The following is a 23,826-nucleotide window of genomic DNA, read 5'->3' on the forward strand; positions in this document are numbered from 1 at the left end:
AGTTATTAAAGGTGCCCTATTCTGTGCCATTCTTGACTGTCCTTCATATGGGAAATTTCCAAAGGTTGAAAGAACTTTATTTCCATTCCCCTTGCATTAATGCATAGGAAAGAGAAGAGGAAAAAGCCCACTGGCAAAAAATGAGACCTCTCTGAATTTTTTGAAACCTGTCCTTGATTCTGCCCCCCTGCTGACAAACACAAATGCCATTTCTCTGAGTACATTATAATGTAGTGGAATTTCAGTAAAGCATTTGATCCTAAAAATGGTTTTAAAAGGTGCTCCTTAAAGTCTTGACTGTTTTCTTGTATACCCCAAAAGATTTTACAGACTGGAGTAGTAAACTGTTCCCAGCATACCATGGTGAAATGTTAAATACGAAGTCATTTATTTTTCATACTTACATCATACAGAATTTGTGACAGACATAAAGCAACCCTAGATATGCCAGCTTCCTCTGTTGATTTCACTGTTAAATAACAGCCGTAATGCTTTTGTTTTTTCTGACAAGTGTTACTGCAAGTGTGTACTTGCCCTCTGTTTTCCAACACAGGAGTTAACTGTGGTTGTATGGAGGGAAAGGGTGGCCTGCAGGGTTTGAAATCATGCCATGCTTCACTATCCTTTTGCCACAGAGAGCCTTTACAGTTTTATTTCTAATAGCTAGTGCTGGGTGACTCAGGTCACCGTCATATGTGATACACAATTTGTATGCCCTTGCTAATAACATGGTTTGAGTTGTTCAGTTTTTATATTGTCTTTCTTGGACCTTTATTTTGCTCCATTCTCATTACCTTCTCTCTCATTCCCTGCACCCATGCTGTTCTCCTTTTCCTATTGTAAAAGCAGAGAACAGAAATAAACAGTGATCAAAAAATGTTGCTCTTGCACATCGCACACCACCTGAAATCAAAACCCAGGAGACAAACATCACATACTCTGCCTAAGCCTGACCTTCTCTTTTCCAATTGTCCCCTAGGTACATCAGTGACTTTTGAATACAGTTCCACACTGCTGGTCTTTTTTCTCCAAACAGACAGCTTCTTAAAAGACAGCAACAAAAGGATCAATTGCTCTGAAACTTGGTTACAAAGAACTGAATAAAACGTGATGTTAAGGTTCCACCCTGTTCATGGGGAAGCTGTTTTTTTTTTTTTATTTCAAGGCCAGCTGCTGATCCTGACAACTTAATTATCAGCCAGGAAAAACTCGGCAAGTGAGAAATATTCCAACCATGGTTGAATAAGAGAGAATGAGCAAGTGGATCCAAGACCCACCCCTCTACTTTGATGTATATGCAACGAGGAAGGATGGGCATTTTGGGGATACAGACGATGCTGGCTGGAAGAATGAATATCTGTTTTATCTAGTGATTTCACATTTTCATGGAAAAAAGGAAGAGAAAAACCCTGATCAAATGAGAAATACTTTGCAAACAAACCATTCACCATTAATAAAGCTGTTCATGGAAGGCTTTCCTTCCACTAGGATGAAAAAAGATACCCGGTGAAAAAAGAAATGCAGCTTATATTGTCTCCCATTTATTCTGCGTTGCACTGTGAGCCCTCCTTGTGTCCTGTTCTTATTCAGAAAGTCCCTTAGAGCCTAAACCACGTTTTCCTGACAAGGGGTATATTTTCACCCTGTGAAATATAGTAAATATAGAATATAGTAAAATTCACCCACAGAGAAAATGAGTGGGAATTACACAATTGTATTCATATGAGCTGAACTAGAGATTGGTCACCAAGTGTTCAAAGCCTAGACCAACATGAACCTTGAAAAAGAAGCACGGTTTTCACTGCCAGGACACTGCCACCCAGATACTTGCATTACGGTTTTCTCTCAAAACCCCCAAAGAAGGAAGCACAGCTGACTTGGCGTAAGGTAACAGGAAAAATAAAATTAGCAAGATAAAAATGTGTTTTCAAATACAAAGGAGCAAGCTCCTTTCTGGTCAAGGCTTTCCAGAGTAACACCATCCAGTTTCAGTGGACTAAGGGTGTTGAAGTTGCTTGGGGTACTCCCGACACCTTTATATATATTGTATCATTGTATATCATTGCAATATATGCCTGGCAGAGTTACTTTAGGGCCATTGAGCATTTTCACTCCTAATTCCTGAAACAGAGAGCTGTAGCCCTCCACTTTTCACCTGTTAAGTCTTTTTCAGTGTCACATTTAACATGTAGGACTGGGGATGTGGTAGCATGCACAAGGCTATGCTGTCCTTATCCATCTGCCACTTCTGCTAGCCCTGAGAAACAAAAATAAGATGGCACTGGATGGCAGCAATTCAAGCACACACAAGAGTGACTCTGGCCACCAAGGTGAAAATGCCTGCATAGCCCTCCTGGTACAGAAACCTGCAGCGATGTAGCAGAATACAAGGGAACAAAGAACAGTGGGATGATATTAACTAATGACAGCCAACAGCCTTACACAGTGATCAGAGAACTAAATGGTGAGTGGGTTGGGGGATGGAATAGTCAAAAAAAGATTTGATTCATATAGAACAATGTTCTCAAATGGGGGTAGCTTAAATCAGTTACCCATACTAATATGTGAGCATCTAAGGAAAGCCACAAACCCACAGGGGAGGAACCACCACTAAAAATAGGATGTTGTTGAGTGAGTTGCCTAACTAGATATAGGTGTGCCGTTTCCAGTACCCCAAGGCTGAAAATTTCGAGCACAATGTCTTCTTTGACCACTAGATGCCACTGAATGGCTTTAATTATAGGCCTGCATGATGAAGTTGCAAAAGTCACAATGTTTTATGGGAACAATTCAGTATTTCTTTCAATGCAGCTGCAGCAACATAAGCAGCATTTCACGCTAAGATTACTCATGTCAAAGAGCAATAATTCCCAGCACAACTGAGATGCTACAAACCCAAGGCATACCTGCTTCATCGGTAGTGATGGTGAGCTCATTGCTGGCCTCACTCTTGCCGATGCGATTCTTGGCATACATGCGAATGTTGTAAGTTGAGGAAGGGTGGAGGTCAATGATAGTGGCTTGGTTTAGCTGAGGGGAAACATCTTTGGTTCTCTGAACAGAATCCCAAGAGTCTATTCAATAAGAGGTTAAAATAAAACAGACAAAAGATGATGTTAATGTCGCCAATACAAGCACGCAGCTATACTGTCTTGCAGAGCGGGATACTGCCATTGCTGAACTAACCCAGAAAATGCCTGCTGCTACAAGTAAATTGAGTGATTATCTTCCCTGACAGCACTCCCAACTGCTCTGAGCCCGGTGCGGTGAGCAATGGGATCTTGACCCTGGGTCATCAGCAAATCTGAGGAAATAGCTACTCCTTTGTCTTTTTTTGAGGATGTGGTGAGAGCAGCAAAGATTCCCCAGTTTTGTGTGTGTGTTTGCATACTCTTTTTTTTTACCATTGCTACATTGGAACAACTGTGAAAAAGATGGGAGCTGCTGCCCCAAAGGGATCTTCACTCAGCAAGAAGGTTGGTTGTGCTCCAAAATGGGAGGAAAGGGACTTAAACAGCAATGGAGGGCTCTTAGACTAGCAGAGGTCAGGCAGAAATTTTGATCTCAAATTCCAGGAGCTCAGACCACAGGCGAACAGTGAGCACAAGCTTGGAATACTTAGACATGGGCCCAGCACCCTCCAGGACTGATGCTCTTTCCCTTACTTGTGTAAAGATGCAGAAACAGTTTACTACAAGGGGAATGTAGAACCCTCTTAGCTGTTTGTATGTATCTGTAAAAGGAGGAGCACGTTGTTATTATTTATGCTTACTCTTCATCTGCCTGTTATGATTTTAATAAATTCTCCAGACTTATAATAGGAAAAAGAATGGAAATTGGCTAAACACAGTAACCCCTCCTATTCATCCAAGTATTCAATTGCTGCAAACAAAATAATAGAATTTATCCATTAAAGCATCTTGATGTCTTTTATGAGTTGCCATCCTTCATTTCTTTCTTACTGCAGGCAATGTTCCTCCTTCAACCTCTGCAGCATCCTATGGGGGATGTCACTGGAGGCTCTACAGGAATGGTTTACAGTATGGGTCACTGTGGGTGGATCGCTGGAAGCTCATCAGATAAGGAAGACTAGTTTAAAAATAGAAAGCTCACTCAGATACAAAATATTTGCACATACTGTGTAAATTCTTTTTTATAAACTTGCTAAAAGATGCACAAGTTGTCACAATGACATCTGCAGTTTGGCTGACTACAGGGCCTGTTTGCTTGCCCATGTGACTTCATTTACCCAGAAAATATTCAGGAATCAGACATTTAAGTGCTAATCAAATTCATGTGAATGTATTTTTCCTTGGTAACTGAGTTTGTCACAGCTTCCTCTGTAGGATACTTTCAGAAGCTTTAAAGGGCTTACCTGCAGGCAGAGCTGCTACAACTTCCTTTCAGTTTGCTACAACTTCTCAGAATTTCTTAAACTTTACAGAATTTTAACCAGCAGTTACACTCCATTGTGTTAAATGTTATACAAGCACAGAAGGAGACTCTGTCTGTTCCAGTATACTATGCCAACAGAAAAGGAATTTAGAAAAAAGACCTCCTCAGTATGGAGAACATGTTAAATTTCTGTTGAGGATGATGAGAATTTCTTTTAATACAGTCTGTATATTATCAAATCACCTGAGTTATTTGAAATACTGACCCCTGAGTGGCAGCCATCTGCAGTACATACATAGCTGCTGAAATCACATAAACAAATTTGAAAAATTCTGGTGATTCTTAGTTGGTTAAGTAATGACACACCATGGAGAAAGAGAGAGATGAAAACTCACATCTTCTGTACTTCTAAACGTAAGTTTCCAGAGTTTATTTACAACTAATGCATTGAATTCAGGAGTGTATTTTGATACATGTATTCCCTTCTTGAAGGAAAAATAAACCAACAAGAGCAATCACTCCAAACTGAGCCAGTCCTGAACAAAAGTAATAATTTTTATTCTAAAACTGTTTGCAGTTTTGAAAAAAATGTTACTAAGAAAAAAAATAAATCATTTATTTCTTCTGGAAAACTGTAAAAATATTCGTTCGTGTCCATGTGGTAAGTAATTGAATGAGGTATTAAGATTGACTATTGGCTCTTCTGGTTTTTATTGTTTGTTTCGGAGAGCTCTAAAATCTATTTACCTAGAGACACAGAAAAAGCACAGAAAACAAGCAGCAATGGGCTAGCAAACAAACAAACAAACAAAAAACTAAAAAAAAACCCAAAAAAGAAAGAGTGGAATTTTCAATGTAATCTTTATTCCACTCATAAAATGTGACACCCAGGCATTTCTCAGTATTCTACAAAATGCACGCGGACACTATGATCTATGAAAAAATGGGATTTCATGAAATCTAGCAGCTTCCCCCCCGTTCCTGAAGTCTGATGCTTTGGGATGACTGTGCGGAAGACAACGAGGGCCCGTTTGCGGCGCTGCGGAATGTGACTGCGGGACGCGGCTGCCGCTCTCGGGCCCGGCCGGCGCTGCCATCTGGCGGCCGCTGCCGGTACTGCACCCGCCCAGCCGCCTCGCCGCTGCCTCAGCAGGGATGGGGGGAGCTCCCCAGCTCTGCGAAGGCATCTGAATACTGAAGGATGCTCAGGATTCACACGTGTGCACACGAAAGCACAATGCACAGTCCTTTCCCTTCCGATCAGGACTTAAGCTGGACTGATATTCGGTTTGCCCCTCGGTTTTGCCTAATGACATAAAAAAGGATGAGGAGAGAGGCACAAGAAGAAACCCACATACCTGTTCCTATCTTCAAACATTTTTGGACACCTCTGATGGAAAAGTCTGATGGCTACACAACAGTGGTTTCAATGAAGGACCAGGCCTGAGTGCCACAGGTACATTTCTGTGCAGACAGTCATCGTATCGAAGTACTGAAACAGCCTGAAAAGCTGAGCTCTCACTATTCATATTGATCCTACATGGCAACTGGACCCTACAGATGCCCCCTACCAATGTAACAGGCAACTCCATGCTCCTTCTGGAGGGTAACTAATGTGTCTTTTTTGTCTGATGGCATGGCAGAGACAGATAGGATACCTGAGGGCAGCACCATGCAGTGAAGTCCATATGTGGTCACCTGCACGTTCTCTGAAACTGAAAAATTCTGCAGTTTTCCTTCCTGAGGAGCCTAGAAGATGTACCCTCCTGTAAACCCATATCTGAGTCCTTAGAGTAAGCAACATAGGTAGAAAATTCTCACTAAACACAACTGTGCAGTCTACAGCTTTACTCTGACCTTGGCAGGATATTCCCTGACCTTGCCATCTGGACTGTGAACTTTTTCCCTAAGTTTTCTTCTGTCCCTTTGATATCTGGAAACCATAAGAAGTTTTCTTAATTCCCTCTTCTTTGTTCTAACTTCCCTCCACTACCATGTGCGAGTTCTTCAGTAATCATCTCTGCCATTTCACCTTCTTGATGATTTAATTAATGACAAAAATGTGCAAGAATTTAACCCCTTGATCCTAGTTTCTCCAAAAATTCAGCCTCAGATTCTAAAAAATGATGTTTCTGTTGTTTGCAGTGAGATGAGGATAACCTGCTCTTTTTACGTCATGGCCTCCAGTATTTGGCCTCATATACAAAGAAGTATTTTCTCCAACACTCATTCTGCCACCCACTATTTTTAATTTCTTTCAGTGTTTTAACTCTTACCACTATGTTGTGTCTTGATGTTTTCATCCAAAATGATGGCGCTTCATTTGCTGTCTTGCTATTGATTCATCATGCCATATTATAGACATAATTTTGCAATGCAAGCTCACAGCAATTACCATTTAATCTGTGCCTGCATTCTGCATTATCACTTGAAAACATTCCACTAAATCTAACAAAGTTATTCTAGAGCTCTGAAGTCCCTTCCCAGCGCTGCTTCAATCAAGGGAAAGTAGCTCCATCTTCCTAGATTGTGTTATGCTGAGTTACATCATTTAGAAATACAAGTGATTTTTTAGGGTGTATCAGGCAAGAATTCCAAAAGCTGTCCTGGAGCAGGTGGGTAGTTGGAAAGAAATGAAAAGAATCAAAAAGAAAACAAAGCCCAAAAACTTTTATGTATGCATGTCCCTTGAATGCATCCTTGCCTAGTCTACATCTCCAAAGCTGCAATCCCTGGCCACATCCTCAGTGGGTAATCTTTCAGGTACCATGCTCACCTGTACAATATCAATTATATTTACAAAGCCAATGTAAAAATGGTGACTGATGATTTAACATTTCAGAAAATAGTAAAGAAAGCATCATGACATTTTTGCCTAACTAAAGCACAAAGGAAATACAAAATGTAGACAAATGAAGAATAGTAAAGATAGGTATTAGAATAATTAAAAAAAAATTGGCAGATTTAAAAATTTTATGTACATTTTTATATCTCAGAGGAGATGTAAAACTGAAGGGAGAAGACTATAAAAGTACTATAGCTGCTTAGATAAACAGAATGATTCACTGATAAGAACACCTAGAACATTTCTGTTAGTGGACTGAGTCTCAGAGTATTTCCAGCATGCTACTGAAAACTCTGCATGGTGCTTCAGCAGACTACTACATAGCTAAATTCTCATAACTACCCTCTTTCACTGCTGACTTTCCAGGGAAGATGCCATGTACTCATATCTACATATCTATATTCATATATATCTCTATTTCAGTTGGACTTCATGATCTCAAAGGTCTTTCCAACCTAAATGACTCTATGACTCTATAATCTATAGAAAATAACTTCTAAAAATCAGTACTACAGGAAAAGATAATTTGTAAAGGCAGGTATTTTCTCTTTAGGGAAAACCAGAAAACTAAAAGAAAAAAATCCAAATGGAGAACAGATAAGAACAGAGACCAAGAATCAGCTGGCAAAATCATCATACCAGCTATCACTTAGAATGGCTAGTTTTAAAATTTGTTCCCTCTACGTGTAGATTTCTCTGGTTAAAGGGAAAAGCAGCAATCGCTAAACTTAATGTCCGTGCCTCAAAAAAAAAGAAGAAAAAAAAAAAAAAGAAAAAGACAACAAATGAAGATAAATCTTAGGGTGGAATATTAAATAAACCATGGTAAAAATTTCCATCAGGCAGTTTCAATTTATGAGTTATCTTTTATGATACAAATTCAGTGATGAATGACTAGCGATGAAGATTACTTCAGAGGAAGATGATTTCTTACCTGATTTGTTCTTGCACTCGATGTCGTAGCCGGTGATTGGGCTGTTTCCATCAAACCCCATGGTCCATCTGAGAGCAATACTGCGTGCCCTTACCTCTCGGATTTCTATTTCAGGAGGGTCAGGGGGCTCTAAGTAAACACACACAGTTTTAGTCAGAAGAAAACCTGTACTCTTAACAAGATAATATTAATGAGCGTGGCACTGGTATAGCTTACTGCTGGTTAGCTGTCACGGCACTTTCTCTGGTCACTCAGTACCCTGAGCCAGTTAGTCACCTGCTGAAGAATACTCGACAGAAGGAGGAAGAATCACTTTTCAGCTAGGAGTCACTGATTGCTGACTTCTGTTGAACCTTCTTATATGCAACATAGATTTGCATTTCCTTAAAAGCACTCCAGATTGGACTACTCATGCTAGAAAAGATTTTTGCCTTGAACACTATGTTACACTGATACAGTTTTTACACAGAAGGTGATGGTAGATATATGCAGACCAAATTAAAAGTGCCAGATTTGGTGGGAGGAGGGAATGAAATTTCTATCTCTTTGAGTATGTTTAAAAGTCTGTCTTTAAATTACAGAATAATTTGATAACAATATAACATTACACTGAAACCTCTTTCTGCCTCTGAAGTTAAGGTTGTAAATAAACAGCATTTATACCCATTCTAATGGCCTTTTAAGTTGTCATGGCAGTTTAAATGAGCAGTGGTGTAACTGAGAACCTGTCCCCAAACTCCACCTGAATTTTTCGACAGGGCTGCCTTAGGCATTCACTGAAATCTGCTGTTACTTGAAATTAAGAGTGGGGAGAAAGAAATTTGCAAGTTCTAGAAATTTGTTGTGTGTGTGCTCAAAGGCATACAAACACAGGAACAAGCATTGCACAGAAATAAGCAGTGGCCAGTGGCTGTCCTGCCTGTGCTCTGCATCTCAGATACTGTCAACCCAGCCACCCCAGGACTTGCTGCTGCCTGAGTGAAACCTTGCGGGAGGGGAACCCCAGCCCCAGGCAACATCGGCTCCTGGAGTGTGTATTGTGCAAACTGATTACAATTCACTTTGACTGATTAAACTTGAAATATTTTGTTTAAAGATCCACAGTAGGTTTAACATTTCTCTAGAGATAAAGTCAGATCACTTTTGCTTTATTTCGGACTTGGGTTTTAAGCACATTTGTCCCTTAAAAACAAACGCAACTCTCTCCCCTCAAAAAGCAAGCCCCTCATACCCACTGCCCCTGCTGAAGATGATAGTTTCAAGTATCTTTAGTAGATTGTCAGCTAGTGTATTTAAGAAAAATTCTCCTTATTAATGTGTACAGATCTAGGAAGACTTGAGCTTATTCTTTAATGTGTACAGATCTAGGAAGACTTGAGCTTATTCTTTATTTTGATTTAATCTGTGATGCTGGAAAATGAAAGACTGAGTATCTTAATGTGGCTCCTCATTTCTTTGACAATGAGGAATACATTTAATTAGGAATCAGAGCCTCCCTCCCCCAACAGATTTCTGAGGATGGCATCCAGTTACTGTACTACAATAGCTGTGGTTTTTTCCTTGTGTTGTCCTCTTCCTACCTTGCACAGTGAGCTGAATTATTCCACGATCCTCCCCGTAAGAATTGATGGCATGGCAGGAAAAGAAGCCAGAATCTTCACGCACAGTTGGCAAAATCTATAGGTGGTTTGAAAAGAAGTGATTGATTGAACAGCACGCAGAGAAAATAAACCAACAGCTTTTCTGTATGGTGCAAGAAAAACTGTACAGACTGTTTTACTTGACAGTAATAGATATTGCATGTTATACGCATACATACATATGCATACTAAAACATTCAAAATACTGGGACTTATCAAAACTAGCAACACCTGGGCTGAGGAAACAGGCTACCAGCTCTGTGGGTAACCAGGAGTTGGAGCACCACCTATTCCTGTAGCTTCTCGTTAGGAGTCTTGTTTCCAGTTACTCCTAAGTTTGCCAAGTGTTTAACAGTTGGCTGAAATTTTCCATACAACATGGTGCCTCCTGCTGCCTCCAATTTTTTCTACTTATTTCTGAAAATAACTCAAGTGGCTGAAGTCTGTGTGGAGGAAATAAAGGTTCAAACACTGGTGGTGAACCCTGCAGTATTCAGCATGGTGCCTCATAATAAAATTTTGGGTGGTCTTTCTTTTCAATTTGTTATTTAATAACATGGAAAGTTATACATAATCTGTATGTACATGATCATAATGATATTTTTCTACAGGACCACTGCTTCATTCAATGTACAATAGGGAGAGGATCTTTTTAAAATGAGCAGATATTCTAAATACCATTTTCTTCTCATTGCTCAGTGTGCTGCTCCACACTTTATTTACTGCACACAGTTCAAACTGTGCCCTGAAGACAGATTTATTCATTTTCTCATAGCTTTTTCTGTGGATTCACCTATGCAATACCCATTTCAGAAACATGAGTGAATTTATTTTCATAAACCCTGACATCACGAAGAGTGTTCCCAGCATTTTGTATGGGGAATTAAGGAACCAGACATACGATAATGTTTGTGGCTTCTTGACAAGTTGCCACATATTAGCTGAGCCATGGTAACTCCACGTGCTCTTTATTCCTCAGCAAAGCCAAGGTAATATGAGCACAACTCTCATTCACTGTTTGTTAAGATAAATGGATTAATTTCCCACTCACTACGAGGATATTGGGGAGTTATCATCTGAGATGTGGTAACTTGTCAAGCTGCGTTAAGTTGCACATTTGGCTGAGATTTAAGACAGGAAAGCAAAATTTTTCAGAGCCCGATTTGATACATCTAGGGCCTTTTTTTCCCCCCTCAGAGTCCTTAGCAATAAATAGTGTTTAATGTGTTCGTAACAGTTTCCATTGAGTTAAGCTGCAGCTATGAGGGCTTAGTACTTCTGCAAATCAGACCCCAAGGGCTCAAGGCAAGTACCTAGAAAACAAAGAACACACAATTATTGGCCACCTGTGAAAAGTTTTGTTTCAATGATCAGCCTTGCATCACACAGTGTCTTTCATTACTCAACCCTAATTCAACTCCAGAGAAAATCCAAGTCATGCCTGACTGAGGCAGGGGTCCTGCAGAAAAAATAAAAGCTGAGTATACAACTGAAGATCACATCATCACGCACACACATGCAAAAGCAGAGTTAAAAGCTTCAGAGACAAACTTAATCCTGGTATTTTCTGGTTTTGGGGCATTTTATCTCTCAGAAGTCAAAGGTTTTGTATGTAACATACATATATGGATGTAGAACACCACTACTGTACGCAACTGCTTCAGAAGTGAACCCTCCAGGCAGGTCTCCAGCCTTCCAAAAACCAACATTGCTGTGCATCCAGGCATTATCTTATTAAAGTCAATAAGATAAATGAGGGAAGAGAGGTCTAGGGGTCTATCCTATAATTAAATATTATTTATAACAGAAATACACTAATATGAACAAAGTTACACATAGAACTTAATCTTCCTCATAGAAATCAATGACAAAGCTCCCTCACAGAAAGCAAAACCAGATTTTTACTGGATATCATACAACACAACTTTTGGATAGTAAGGAAAGAGATATACCTTCAGAGTTACATTAGAATACGGGCAATCGCTAGAGAGCTAGGGAATTATTTCCTTGAGCCCAGTAAAAATGTTTTTAAGAATGTGACTGAAAAACGGAAAATCAAGATTTTTCACTGAAAATCTATATGACTTCTTTTAAAAAAAATTTAGATTTCAAAAAGGCACATGCAAAAATATGAACGATTGGGCTGTTCACATTAGTAAATCTCAAATTTGAGTGGAAAAAGCTGTATCCTGGTGTTCTGAGAGCAACATCATAGCCCCACTCATTGTAGGTGACACCAGAACCGCAGCAGAGTCCTGTGCTTCTATGGCCTCTTTGGGAAACATAAGTCTCCAAAACAGCAGTGCCACTCGGGTAACCCCTTCAATCTAACCCAGGTCAGCCACTTAGGAGTTCATGGAGTCCCACATGCTGGCTTGTCAGGCAAGTTTAGCTGCATGGCTCCCACCCACCAGACAGCTGCCTGTCACAGAAGCAGAAGTGAAGGTGCAGACTGTGACTGTTTGCTAGTCAGTTGTTGACTTCTTGGTGACTTCTGCTGTGTACAGTAAGTGCCAAATACTACTGGAAGCAATAAATACACTACCTATATATTTACATGTGCCTTTTCCTTCCACCTCACTTTGAATCTGATGACTAACCTGGCTTTGTAAAATGGTCTCACAAGCCCCGCAAAGTGAAAGGGAGGGAGAAAAATAGTTGAAAAAGACAGAATTTTTATCTCAAAACAGCTTAATAATTTTGGTGGAGATAAGCCTGACACACATCAGAGTTAGGGTTCAGATATTCACTCAGCGCTTTTCAGCAGTGTACTCAAAAGTGAGCTGTGCCACCCCAGGAAGGGCCAGCTAAGGTATGAGCCGTGTTGCTGCTGAGACAGAAAGGATGGGGGGGCTGCAAGCCAGACTCACTTTGTTGATGTCTCTAGAGCACGGGAAGATGGAAACTAATTTTTCTGGGGGGTGGGATGCAGAGGTTTCCTCTACCTCCTCTTGCTACCAGCTTTCAAGGGTTGAACCATAGGTAGAGTGAGTGGTGAAGCTCTCACCTTGCAGGGCAGAGGTAGCTGTGCATCCCCATCAAAACCAGATCAACCAACACTCTCACACATGTAGACAAGTCATGGGACACTTTGTTTTCTTACCTGTAGAGTAGAGATCACTTCATCTCCAACTTCCTTGGTGGAAACAAGGTAACGGGACATTTCAGGGTTAATGATTCGGTCTTCTTTTTCCCAGCGGACTATGATGGGTTTCTCTCCATGCGCTGTGCAACTCATCTCCTTCTTTTGACCTTGTGTTGCCAAGGTGGTATTTGGGTAGGAAGTTATCATAGCTGGAACTAAAAACAGACAAAACAAAACAAAAAAATTGCTTTTCAGCAAACTGACTACTCTGATGACACAGGGTTGGCCCTTCAATCTGGGTCTCATTCAGCTTGTCCATATTCGACCAGATGGCCAAAAATGTGAGAAATTATTTTACTTTAATTCCTGTGTAAGATAATTTTCTTAAGATTGAAGATACGCCTTAGAGGGAACTTAGCAGAAAGGAGCTGGGACTGGACAGTGGGGCTGCAGAGAAGATGCAAATCCAGAGGAAGTCTGGCTCCATTTGTTTTGCTTCTCATAGGACAACTTGTAAGATAATTAAAATATTCACAGTACATACAGGTACTGTAAGTAGTAAGCATTCAGGTACAGGGCCAATAAAGAACTGATAAAGATTTCTTATTCCTTTTAAGCTACTATTTTATTTGCTGACAGATATGCTCTACCATTTTGTATGACAGTAATGACCTATCAAAATGAGGGCTCAATTAAACCAGGAGCTGTAAAAAATTAAAATAAAAGCTCTGCACCAAAAAGCTTACAGTCCATGTATGTGCCGAGTGCATAGTTAAACTGTACTGAACTGAAAGTATAATTAAACTGACAATAAACCTAGCTAGATTTGAGCTTTTATTGTATTCAGAAGGTATTTGCAGAACAGTTTAGACATAATTGTCAACTTCTTTAATCATTCAGGACTTTAAAAAATATTAATATTGAAAAACGTACTCTCCTAGCAAGAAAAGGCTTAAATCTCAAGTATTTTCACATTTTGGAATAAAAATTTTCTAGAAAAAGGAAGAAAAAATCCTCAGAGTTTTTTTTCTGCAAACCTCTAAAAACATGACAATTTTGAAACTAGATGATCTCTTTGAAGTCCTTAGTAGCCTGTTCTTTCCTTCCCATATGATTTGTCAACCAATGAATAGCATCTGGGCATTTGTGAGTAGGAAGAATTAAAGCTCATGAATCTGTCTTTCAGTTCTGGCCCTTTTCCTGCCTGGCAGAAGCTGGAAAGCCCTGGACAGCACACAGAACTGCTCTCTTCCGAATGAATCTGTCCCACTCCTTTCAAAGCATATGAGGTGGCAGCAAGTCCCTTCTCTACACTCTTGAACTCCAGGGCTGACTCCTGCAATAGCCCCCCTCTCCTTGTTTTTATGCATGGACACTTGCCTCTTCTTATCAGAACAACTCACTTTTTCCATCTGAACTTCTCTGGGCCTGTATTTTAACAAGATTACATTGGCACAGGACCTGATTTGAGGCCTTCCTGGTCTAAAAAAAAAAAATAAATCCTTATTTAAATAAATTATTATAACTGCTATTCTGTAATGTTAATGCTTGGTGGCATGACCTTTTCCCGTGCCAGAGCTGTCGATGCTTGGATATGACAATATGTCAGGATGCAGCTTTCCCTGTTCAAAGGCTTCCTGAACCAAAACACACCAATTTGAAAATTAACAGGGCTGTGGAGCTGTGGGTTAAGGGATCTAATTACAGGAAGAACTCTTAGAAAGGTCTTATGTGAGACATAAGACTCTTCCAAAATGCATTAGTGATGAAGTAAGCCTTGTTTCACTGTTTGGATACTAGGTACCAATTAGTTTTGTCAAAGAGGATCATTCAAAGAGAAGAAATGATGAATAATCAGAAGAGAATACTAGGACAAGTCTGATTCTGTCTTCCAGAGAATGAAAATAGCTTCAGTTTTATGTGGCATCTGTCCAAGTACTAGTACCCACAAGGAGGTTGCTTTCAGAAAGTCACTTTTTCTTGTGGCCATGGGCTTGTTGCTTCCAAACACAGAAGCTAGTCTACCAGGTCTAGGCAGCTGCAGGCCTGTGGGTCCTCTATGTGCAGGTATGTGCACTTGAACATATCTGCCCTCACCTGCAACACCTGAAATAGACCAATATATCCTTCTATGCCTTTTGTTCATCAATAAGAGACCCAAGTCAAATGAGTGGCAGGCTATTAAGGAGTCCACATTACCATCATTAGCTTGTGCCATCACTTTTCTTCCTTCCATAATCTCCCAAGCCTCCCACATGTCCCTTACTTCTCCATTAGGCATACCTTTCCACATCTCCCTCTTTTCCCTCAATGCAACACTATCCAGTCCCCTTCACCTCTCCCTCTCCTCTTCCTGCTGCAGCCTCCTCCGGTTCTCACATGTTCCCAAACCCCTACAACAAGGTTTTCCTCCTCCAACCTCATTTCCCATCCTTATTTAAACCACGCCAGCCTCCCAAGTTGCCTAAGTGATTTCCTCTACAGCTGCAGTCCTCCTTCCCAGCAGTATCTCCTGCTTTGAGTTTCTCTGGTGATGAAGGGCGCATGCACCTTGACCGCTCAGGAGCTTTCCCACGAGGTACCTGAGCTCCTGGGGTGCCCATGTCCCAGGCAGGAGGGTTCAGCTTCACAGGCAGGAGCACAAAATGTGCTTCAGCCACAGAAACCAGGACATTTGCATCTGGATTTAAATCCCATGGACCTTGAGGAGCCTGTATCAGGAACTCCTTCTTCACTTTCAGGTCTCCTAAACAGTTGTCTACAAAGAGTCCCTTTGGCAGTGCAAACCAAACACTGTGACTATCTTGCTTGCTTTTTAAAAAAACAGAGGCTAACTTATGAAGCTCATTTTTTCCCCCAACAAACTTTCTTAATAAGAGCAGCATAAAAACATGTAAAGAAAGATGACTTTATTCCTCAGATACAGCTTTATCCCTGCTTATCCTTCCCTTCCTCTCACATAATCTTCCACACACATTCCTTATTGCCATAGCAATGCCTCACAGCTAAATATTTCCCCTTCCTCCAAAGATGATTTTTTACTCTTCACAATTTATCTCCAATGATCCTAAACCATAAGCTCTTCTTTTTATCTTCCTCTATGTCAAAAGATTTCTGGTAACAAAGCCGTGTTCCCAAGGATATTTTAGGCAACATATTTCTTCATCCTCCAATTATCTTTAATCAAATTACCGATGCAAATAACTAAGATAAATATGCTGGCTCTTTACTGACAAAATAATCCAGAAAACTGTAAATAAGCAAACTAAATCTGTACTACATATGCATGAGATATTCTCTCAGGGTGTCTTAAAAAAAAAAAGTGAAGGCATTTAGAAATATATCAAGATGATTCAGGTGCCATATTAAGATTGTGTATCACTTTTATCTCTTGAAATATACATTATATACACTCACATATAACGATATATATTTTTATGAGAGTTTTGGAAGGGATGGGCATGTTGCTGTGCATGTTCAAGAAATAAATTAAGTCATGTTCTAGGATTTCGGTGTAAGCTTCCCTATGTGACAAATCAATCCAATTCTCTCTCATTTGAGGTTCTCACATCTTCCTCTAAAGCACGCCATGTGGTGCTGGGCATTGTTAAAGGTCTATGGGTCAAAAGTGGACAAAACAGAAGCTACACTTTATAGATTATAGCAATTTCCATTTTCAAGGTACGCATATCACTGCCAGCAGCATTAATATAGTCGGTTTCTCTGTTTAAAGTTGGGATTCCATTTGGAAATCTGATTAGTTTTTTCCTTTTCCCAAGTCAGCCCAGTGTTTTCCCCTTTCTTCATGGCAATCCAAGAAGAAGTAATTCCATTATTAAAAACTGAAGTGCAAAATTCAGTAGTTGAAGTTACTCATAAGAATCATGGAACTGGTTCAGACAAAGCAAGAACCTTTTGTGCCACTCTTCGAGAAAACTGAACCTGGACCTTTCCTGAGAATCAGTAAAAATTACTTGATTTGATTCTCTTTCCTCTGCTACTGCTGAGTGCTTCATCAGGAACTGAATACAAATAAAAATGAAAAGATTTAGTTACCTTGACAAAAACTAGTCTCATTATTTAGAGTAAGGAGGCTATAGTAAGTTAGGTGAAGCTTAAGCAACGTAACAGGAACTTTTGAATCCTTTTACAACAAACCTTGATGAATTACTAGAAACCCGAAATTCACATTAATTTTAAAAATTATGTAGGGAGCATGTGTGTGTGTGTGTGGCAATATCATTTTTTTATGTTTTTCAGTTCATAGATGGAAATAGCCATGTGGGAAGAAAGCAAATTAAAAGGCTCCCTATCTTTTAATTTGTGATTATACACTAAATATCCTTGTAGCACCCATAAATGATTCTAAGACTGAGTGAAGTTCTGAGTATGTTTAAGAACTACCACTATCTGTAGTATCCAAACAGTACTTTTCTAGCAACCTGGCTCTGGTGAGAAGAGAGGAATATAACTCAGCCAACACCACAATCAATGGAGCAATGCCCTGTGACACTGTGCAATGTGTTTTGAGATTTATTGAAAGTTAGATTGCTGATCATAGACAAACGTTAATGCAGATTCAAATTGTGCTTGAGAAAGAGGATGGAAAAGATGCAGCAGATAAACAGATCCAGTGATCTGGAGATAACTGAACACAGTGAGAATTTGAGAGTGTGCCTGGTAACAGACATGTCCTGGACTCTGTCAGCAATGTGACTCCCAGCACATCAACACATCTCACCGTGTCTCCACTTTTCTTGGTCTGAAGATCTCTGCCCTGGCAGAGTACCCACACACACAACTTGGCTCCTTCTCTGCAGTATGCTCGAACTGGCCACTTGGGGAAAATGTCTGTCACCATAGTGAGATTCATCATGCAAGCATCTATGCCAAGCTAGGCATTGTAGGCTTCCTCAACAGAAAGAAATGTACTTAAGAGTGCTATTCATCCAACCTGATGAACTGTGCCCTTATAAGCCTCTTCTTAACACTGATCATTCAGGAACCTGCGATGCCTTGCTCAGCTGCAGAGATATGCACACTAGTGCTGTAACAAGGGAAGATGAATGCCATCTGTTTTTCTTGTACAGCTTCTAGAACAGAGGACTATGGACCTCTGATGCTATTTAAAACAATCTTGGGTAAAAATAACATTGTGAATGAGGATAGAAGTTGTGATAAGAGAAAACGGCATTAAAGTTGAAATGAATATATATTGAAAAATGAATTAAAATTCCAGTTTAACATTTAAGCCAAATTCAACATGTTCTCTCACACTGGTCAGCCACAGTGAGAATACTCCTCTGTCCATGACAAATGAGATTTTTCTACCTCAAAAACAAATTCCCTCTTTCTCAATCCACTTCTGCTCAGGCAAAAAAAGCCCATGCAAATACATTACTTACATTTAATGGAGACTAGCTCTCACACTATAATTAGTTGATCACCATTTGTTAACCGATGTTCAAATCTAGTACACTTCCAGGAGTCGGTGAGTGTGTTGCTAAAATTCCTCTTTTAACTTTGGTTTTCCCTTTCTGATAAGTGACATTTTTGCTTGCATAAGTAGCATCTCTCCAGAATTCAAATGGTGTCCTGAATCTAGCAGAGAATTTTAAATCAACAGGACTGCTGAAATACTTCAACTTAAACACACAGTTCCTTGGTAAAATTGTGATCTCGCCAGCAGATGAAACTAATGCTCTTAGTCCTCATCCTCAAGAGATGTCCAAGATTAGAAAACAAACTGAATGTCTCAAAGGTTGAAAAAAATGTGTAAACAGAAAAATAAGCGTTCAGTTTTTATGAATACAAGTTATTTTGCAAAAATTATGGATATATAATTAATGACAAGTATTTTCTAACAATATTCACTGATTTTGAAAATTAACTCCATGTTTGTGACGTACTCACGTTCATCTGTTGTGAACTTTCTCAAAGACATGTTATTTTACAATAAATATTTTTAAAATTCAATATAAAATGGTTAAATATTTCAGTAAATAAATTTTGAATGCAATATTTTACTATATTGCTTGGAATTAATAAATAATTTGTTCCGTAAGCAATGTAACTCTCAAATAAAAACAATACTGAGTGAATTACATAACTAAACACATTGGCATGAAATTCAAATTCAAAAAGGAAATATTTTGAAATGACCACAGACGTTCCAGACTAGGAAAAACAATTTCAAACATGTCAACCTGAGAAATTTGAGGAGAGAAGTAAAATTTGATGAATTAATATGACAGACTGAATTACTTACCCAGCTTTAGTTTCAGGAGCCTACAGTATACAAAATAAATTCAGAAAATCTGTTGATAAAAATATTCCTGAAAATATTTTTAAAACAAATTAAATTAACTTCTACCCCCAACCTCACCTAAAGGAAGGCTAGTAGCATTTTGTACACTTCCATTCATAATTTTTAGATGAATGGATTTCTGGTTGATAGGCAAGAGCTTCATTAGCTGTTCTATTAGCAAAATAATGTTATGATAGAACAGTACAAAAAATGGTACTGCCATGGAAAAAGAGACCATGCCCAGCAGAAACTGCATCTTTATGTTTCTATTTAGAGAAGAATGATGTCCATGGGAATTATAATATAAAGATAATAGAGAGAAATTAAACACAGACATGACCAGTCCACATCCCAGCTAAGTCTGCATTATAAATCCCATATCAAAACAAGAGACTCAGTAGTATGTAAAAACTGCATTATTAGGATATTAGGACATCTATACAAGGTAATCTTTGAAAAAAAATCTAAAAAGAAAATCACTGAGTGGGAATGAATAAGGATTCTGTACACCCTAAAGTACCACTTCAGCTAGCTATTCCACTGATATAAATGAAGTTACTTGGATTGTAAGTATTATTCAAACATGTGTTTCCAAGCTAGAATAGGCCTTGTTTGATGCTAAGCTTTAATAAGAATGACAATGATGTCTTGAGTACTTGGCAGCTTCACCAGCGCCTCATGATCTGATTGAATATGTCAGGGCAAAGGCTGTGAACATTTAGGGCTCATATCTTATTCACTCAGAAGTGGTTTCAGGTCACATTATAGGAAAAGAAGTTGATTTATTTTGCATGACAACTATGAATTTTAACCAAAAGACACATTAACGAAATAAAAAAGGTCTTTTCTCTCAAATCACAAAGGCAATTCTTTCCTCTTCCTGAGGTCTTCACTTGCATTAGTTTTATGTTTGTACAGTGTGAACTGCTGTCTTCAAATTATACACATGAGACCAGCAGCTGCTTATATTTCTCTGTCTTTCCTTTGACTTTGACATGGTTCTGAAATGAATGTGGCTTTCTTTTGCTTTGCCAAGCAGCTTCAATTCCCATTTTGTCTAACTGCAATTCCTAATAACCAACAGAAAGAAAATGGAAAATGATAAGCTGACAGCTTTGTTCCCTGCAGTCAGTTATAGTAAAAGCCTGTGGAAATTTTCGAAAAATCACGGTAGCCCACATGAGGCACTGAAAAATCAGTTTCATCAGAGCTTGGCTAATTGCCAAAATAAGTGATCAAAGATCTATTAAAAAAAAATAAGCAATTATATAATTGTGATTTAGACACAGACCACCTTCCTACACAATAAATTAATGGACAATGTTAGTGTTACCACCATTGCCATTGTTGAAAAGTATGGATGCCTAAAAATTAGTATGAGAACTATGTCTCCATTAAGTATAAATTTCTTGGGCCACCTTCTATTCCAAGTCAGTTATGTTCTTTTCATCACCCTGTATAAAAGGCTGGAAAGAGCAGGAATATTAAATAGTTAAAACTAGCAATATATAATTTTAGATAACTTCTCCATTGCTTTGATCTTAAATTGAATTTGGTCTGCCATCAAGATGGCATCAAGTTTTAATGTTAAATGAGAGGGTTACTGCTATCATAATTGTCAAGTACAGTGCTCTAATTCTTTGTGACTTACTGAATGCAAATCAGTAAAATGCAGACTGTAGAATCCCATGGGAGAGTGCTCATTTTCTTACAAGTTGTTATGCTTTAAACTTTTAATTTATGCCCTTTCATTAAAAATACCCAAACAGTTTTCAAGTTTAAAAGAAAAAAAAAAAAAAAAGGCAGAAAGTCACTGGAAACGCAAGCTTTAATCAGGATATATTTTATGACCCAGCAGTTCCCATGAGTCTTTTAGATTTTGGAAGCTATGAAGTGACATGTGTAAATGTCCCTCCCAGGGGAAGAGAAGTAAGCACTAATTGAGGTATTGACAGGTTTAAATGAAGCAGAAACACACTAAGAAATTCTGGCTACAACAAAAATGAGTATTGGTGAGCAGTGCATGCTGGGACATTAATGGTTTTCATTCACTGCTCATTCATGCAAGTAAGTATACTTTTAAGCACGGTGACTTGGGTCCATAACAGCTCAGTTCTGAGCTAAAAAGCCATGAAATACTATCTGCTGATGTATAAGAAAGAGAGTTCTGGTAGAACTACTCTCATCTAGATTTTCAGAGCGGGTTATATTTTTATTGTCTAGATAGATGCGGATAGACCAATAGCATCTGATACTCTGGTGATAGGAACAGAGCTCAAATATATTAAAATGAGCAAGGTACAAGTGTCTACATTTATATAAGCATTCTGTATGTACATACATTAACAGAATTACTAAATAGTTAAAACTAGCAATATATAATTTTAGATAACTTCCCCATTGCTTTGATCTTAAATTGAATTTGGTCTGCCATCAAGATGGCATCAAGTTTTAATGTTAAATGGGAGGGTTACTGCTATCATAATTGTCAAGTACAGTGCTCTAATTCTTTGTGACTTACTGAATGCAAATCAGTAAAATACAGACTGTATTATTAATAATTCTGCATATTAATATTATCAGAAGGGTGTTGTTTCATTGTACGTACACACAAAAGCATTCACCTGACATGGAGGTAGAGTGCATTCATAGAACCAATCAGGGACATTCATGTTAACCTAACTTTAGATGGCTTAAAACTAGTCATCCAAGCCTTTGGCTAGTCAGATGAGGACTTCTGTAACAGTCCTTGGAGGGAATGAAGACCTTCCAGAGGGCCATTCATCTTGCCTTAAAGATGATGAATGGCTTCTTATGGATGATAAAAGGACCTCAGGGTGAGCTGCTTAGGCTTTTGCAACCAGCCTGTAGAAGTCCAGCTTAAAGTCGGGGAAATCCAGTGCTAAAGGTCTAATCTTAAAGTCTACATTCTTTTAACTAAGGAGATTTAGGATGTCAATAAATGTTACTGTCTCAGGAAAGACAGGAAAGGAGATTCAACTGGGGAGAATAAGATCCTAATAAAAAGCTCTAAAGATATTTATTTTAATGGACATCTGTCTGTTTCTCCAATTGAAATTCTAATTGTGCCCCTTGTCACAGGGACCATCTGGGGATGGTTTTGGAATGGCCTGACCATCTATGGAGTATCAACTCTTCTTGTTGCTAAAAAAACCAGACTTGATTCCTAATCTATTATATAATTTATTTTACACTATGAGGTCTATTTTCTACTTCTGTTGCTCAGCATACCAGCAGCTTCTAGAGGGAAGACAGATCTCTTGGTCAGTAAAAGGAGAAAATTTCCAGAGTGTGGAACCATCTTAAAGGCTGCGCAGTCTAAGAAAAGCTGATAGGTAAAAATTTTTTTAATATATGTCTTATGGAAAGAGGGAAATACTAGTGAAGAAAAACAAATAAGGCTTAGACTAACACAATATTTCAAAAGAAAATATATTCAGTAAAATATTTTTGTAAGTTACATTTAGTCATAAATAAGCAGCAGCTCTTACAGCAGAAAATCAGAAAGGAAAATTCTCACTTTGACTAAATCCAAAATTAGGACCTTCCTTGGGGATTTTTTTGTGCCTTTTACATTGATTGCCATCATGCCTTTGGCATGTTTTATCAAATCTAAACCTAGGCCTTTCTACTGAGTATTCTGAGACTATTACACTTGAACAATTAACAAAGCTTCCAGACGAAAGCAATGGCTGACAATACAGCTCCAGTACCCAAATGCCTAAGGCCAGAGGAAGTGGGCTCTAATTTACACTAGGGTTATATTTATTTTGGCTTATTCAAAGCAGCCAATATGCTCATCCAGCTGTGAGCCAGAGAACAGCTGAAAAGGAATTCTGAAGTCAAATTCTACACTGCTGTTCCAGATGTTGGCAGTATCCTGCTATATAACTGGGGTCCTCCTGTATAACTGAGGTCAAGGGGTGTGCATCTGTGAGCTTGCATGAGTGCATATGCACAAGCGTGTGAGTGAGTGAGAGGGGAAAAAATAGTAAATGTTTTCCATGGAGTCAAATAAGGAGAACAGAAAATAAGACAAAGCAACCTTCATTGCCTTCCTCCCTTGACCTTCATTTGTCCTGTGTATTTCTGTTTTCAATATGCTTTAAAAAAAAAATGTTTCTATTTCTCTGGAGACCATTTTTACCCCTTAGCCAAGGAAAGGCATCATAAATACTAGTGTTTCAGGCAGGAGTAAATTATAGCCATCCATCTCATGAACAAAGCGCATGGTATAGGGCTGCAGGTCATTTTCCTCCACAGTACCTTCCCACAGCATGAATGTTATAAGGGGTTCAAAGGACTTTCTTTGCTTTTTTCCTTTAAATTGTGTTTCAAAGGAATAGGAACTCCCATTCCCTCTTCCACATACAGAAAGAACACACAAATGCAGATGCCAAAATCGCAGTGGTGATAATGTAACCACCAGCAAATAAGAGGAAAGTCATGCTTCTAAGCATGGTTTGACATACTATATATGATGGATGTTGAATATCATAAATGAAGCAGCTAGTTACAGGGGCAATATGAAAATAATCCTTTGATTTTTGTAACCAGATTGTCAAATGTTTTATTTTTAATCGCATCCTTGAAACACAC

At 38.8% G+C, this 23,826-nt stretch overlaps 1 protein-coding gene across 2 annotated transcripts in view; it reads right to left on the reverse strand.

Annotated features, from left to right (window-relative positions):
* The window catches only part of DSCAM (DS cell adhesion molecule), a 484,929-nt gene that overhangs the window by 115,726 nt on the left and 345,377 nt on the right, over window positions 1-23,826 (reverse strand). For both annotated transcript variants that reach the window (XM_080376609.1, XM_080376610.1), the window contains exons 12-15: window positions 12,918-13,114; window positions 9,755-9,851; window positions 8,175-8,303; window positions 2,907-3,074 (exon numbers count right to left, since the gene is read on the reverse strand). In XM_080376609.1, coding sequence (XP_080232735.1) covers window positions 2,907-3,074; window positions 8,175-8,303; window positions 9,755-9,851; window positions 12,918-13,114 — 591 coding nt within the window. The remainder of the gene's footprint in view (window positions 1-2,906; window positions 3,075-8,174; window positions 8,304-9,754; window positions 9,852-12,917; window positions 13,115-23,826) is intronic.

Source organism: Falco punctatus, assembly GCF_963210335.1.
Source record: "Falco punctatus genome assembly, chromosome: 2".
NCBI lineage: Eukaryota > Metazoa > Chordata > Aves > Falconiformes > Falconidae > Falco > Falco punctatus.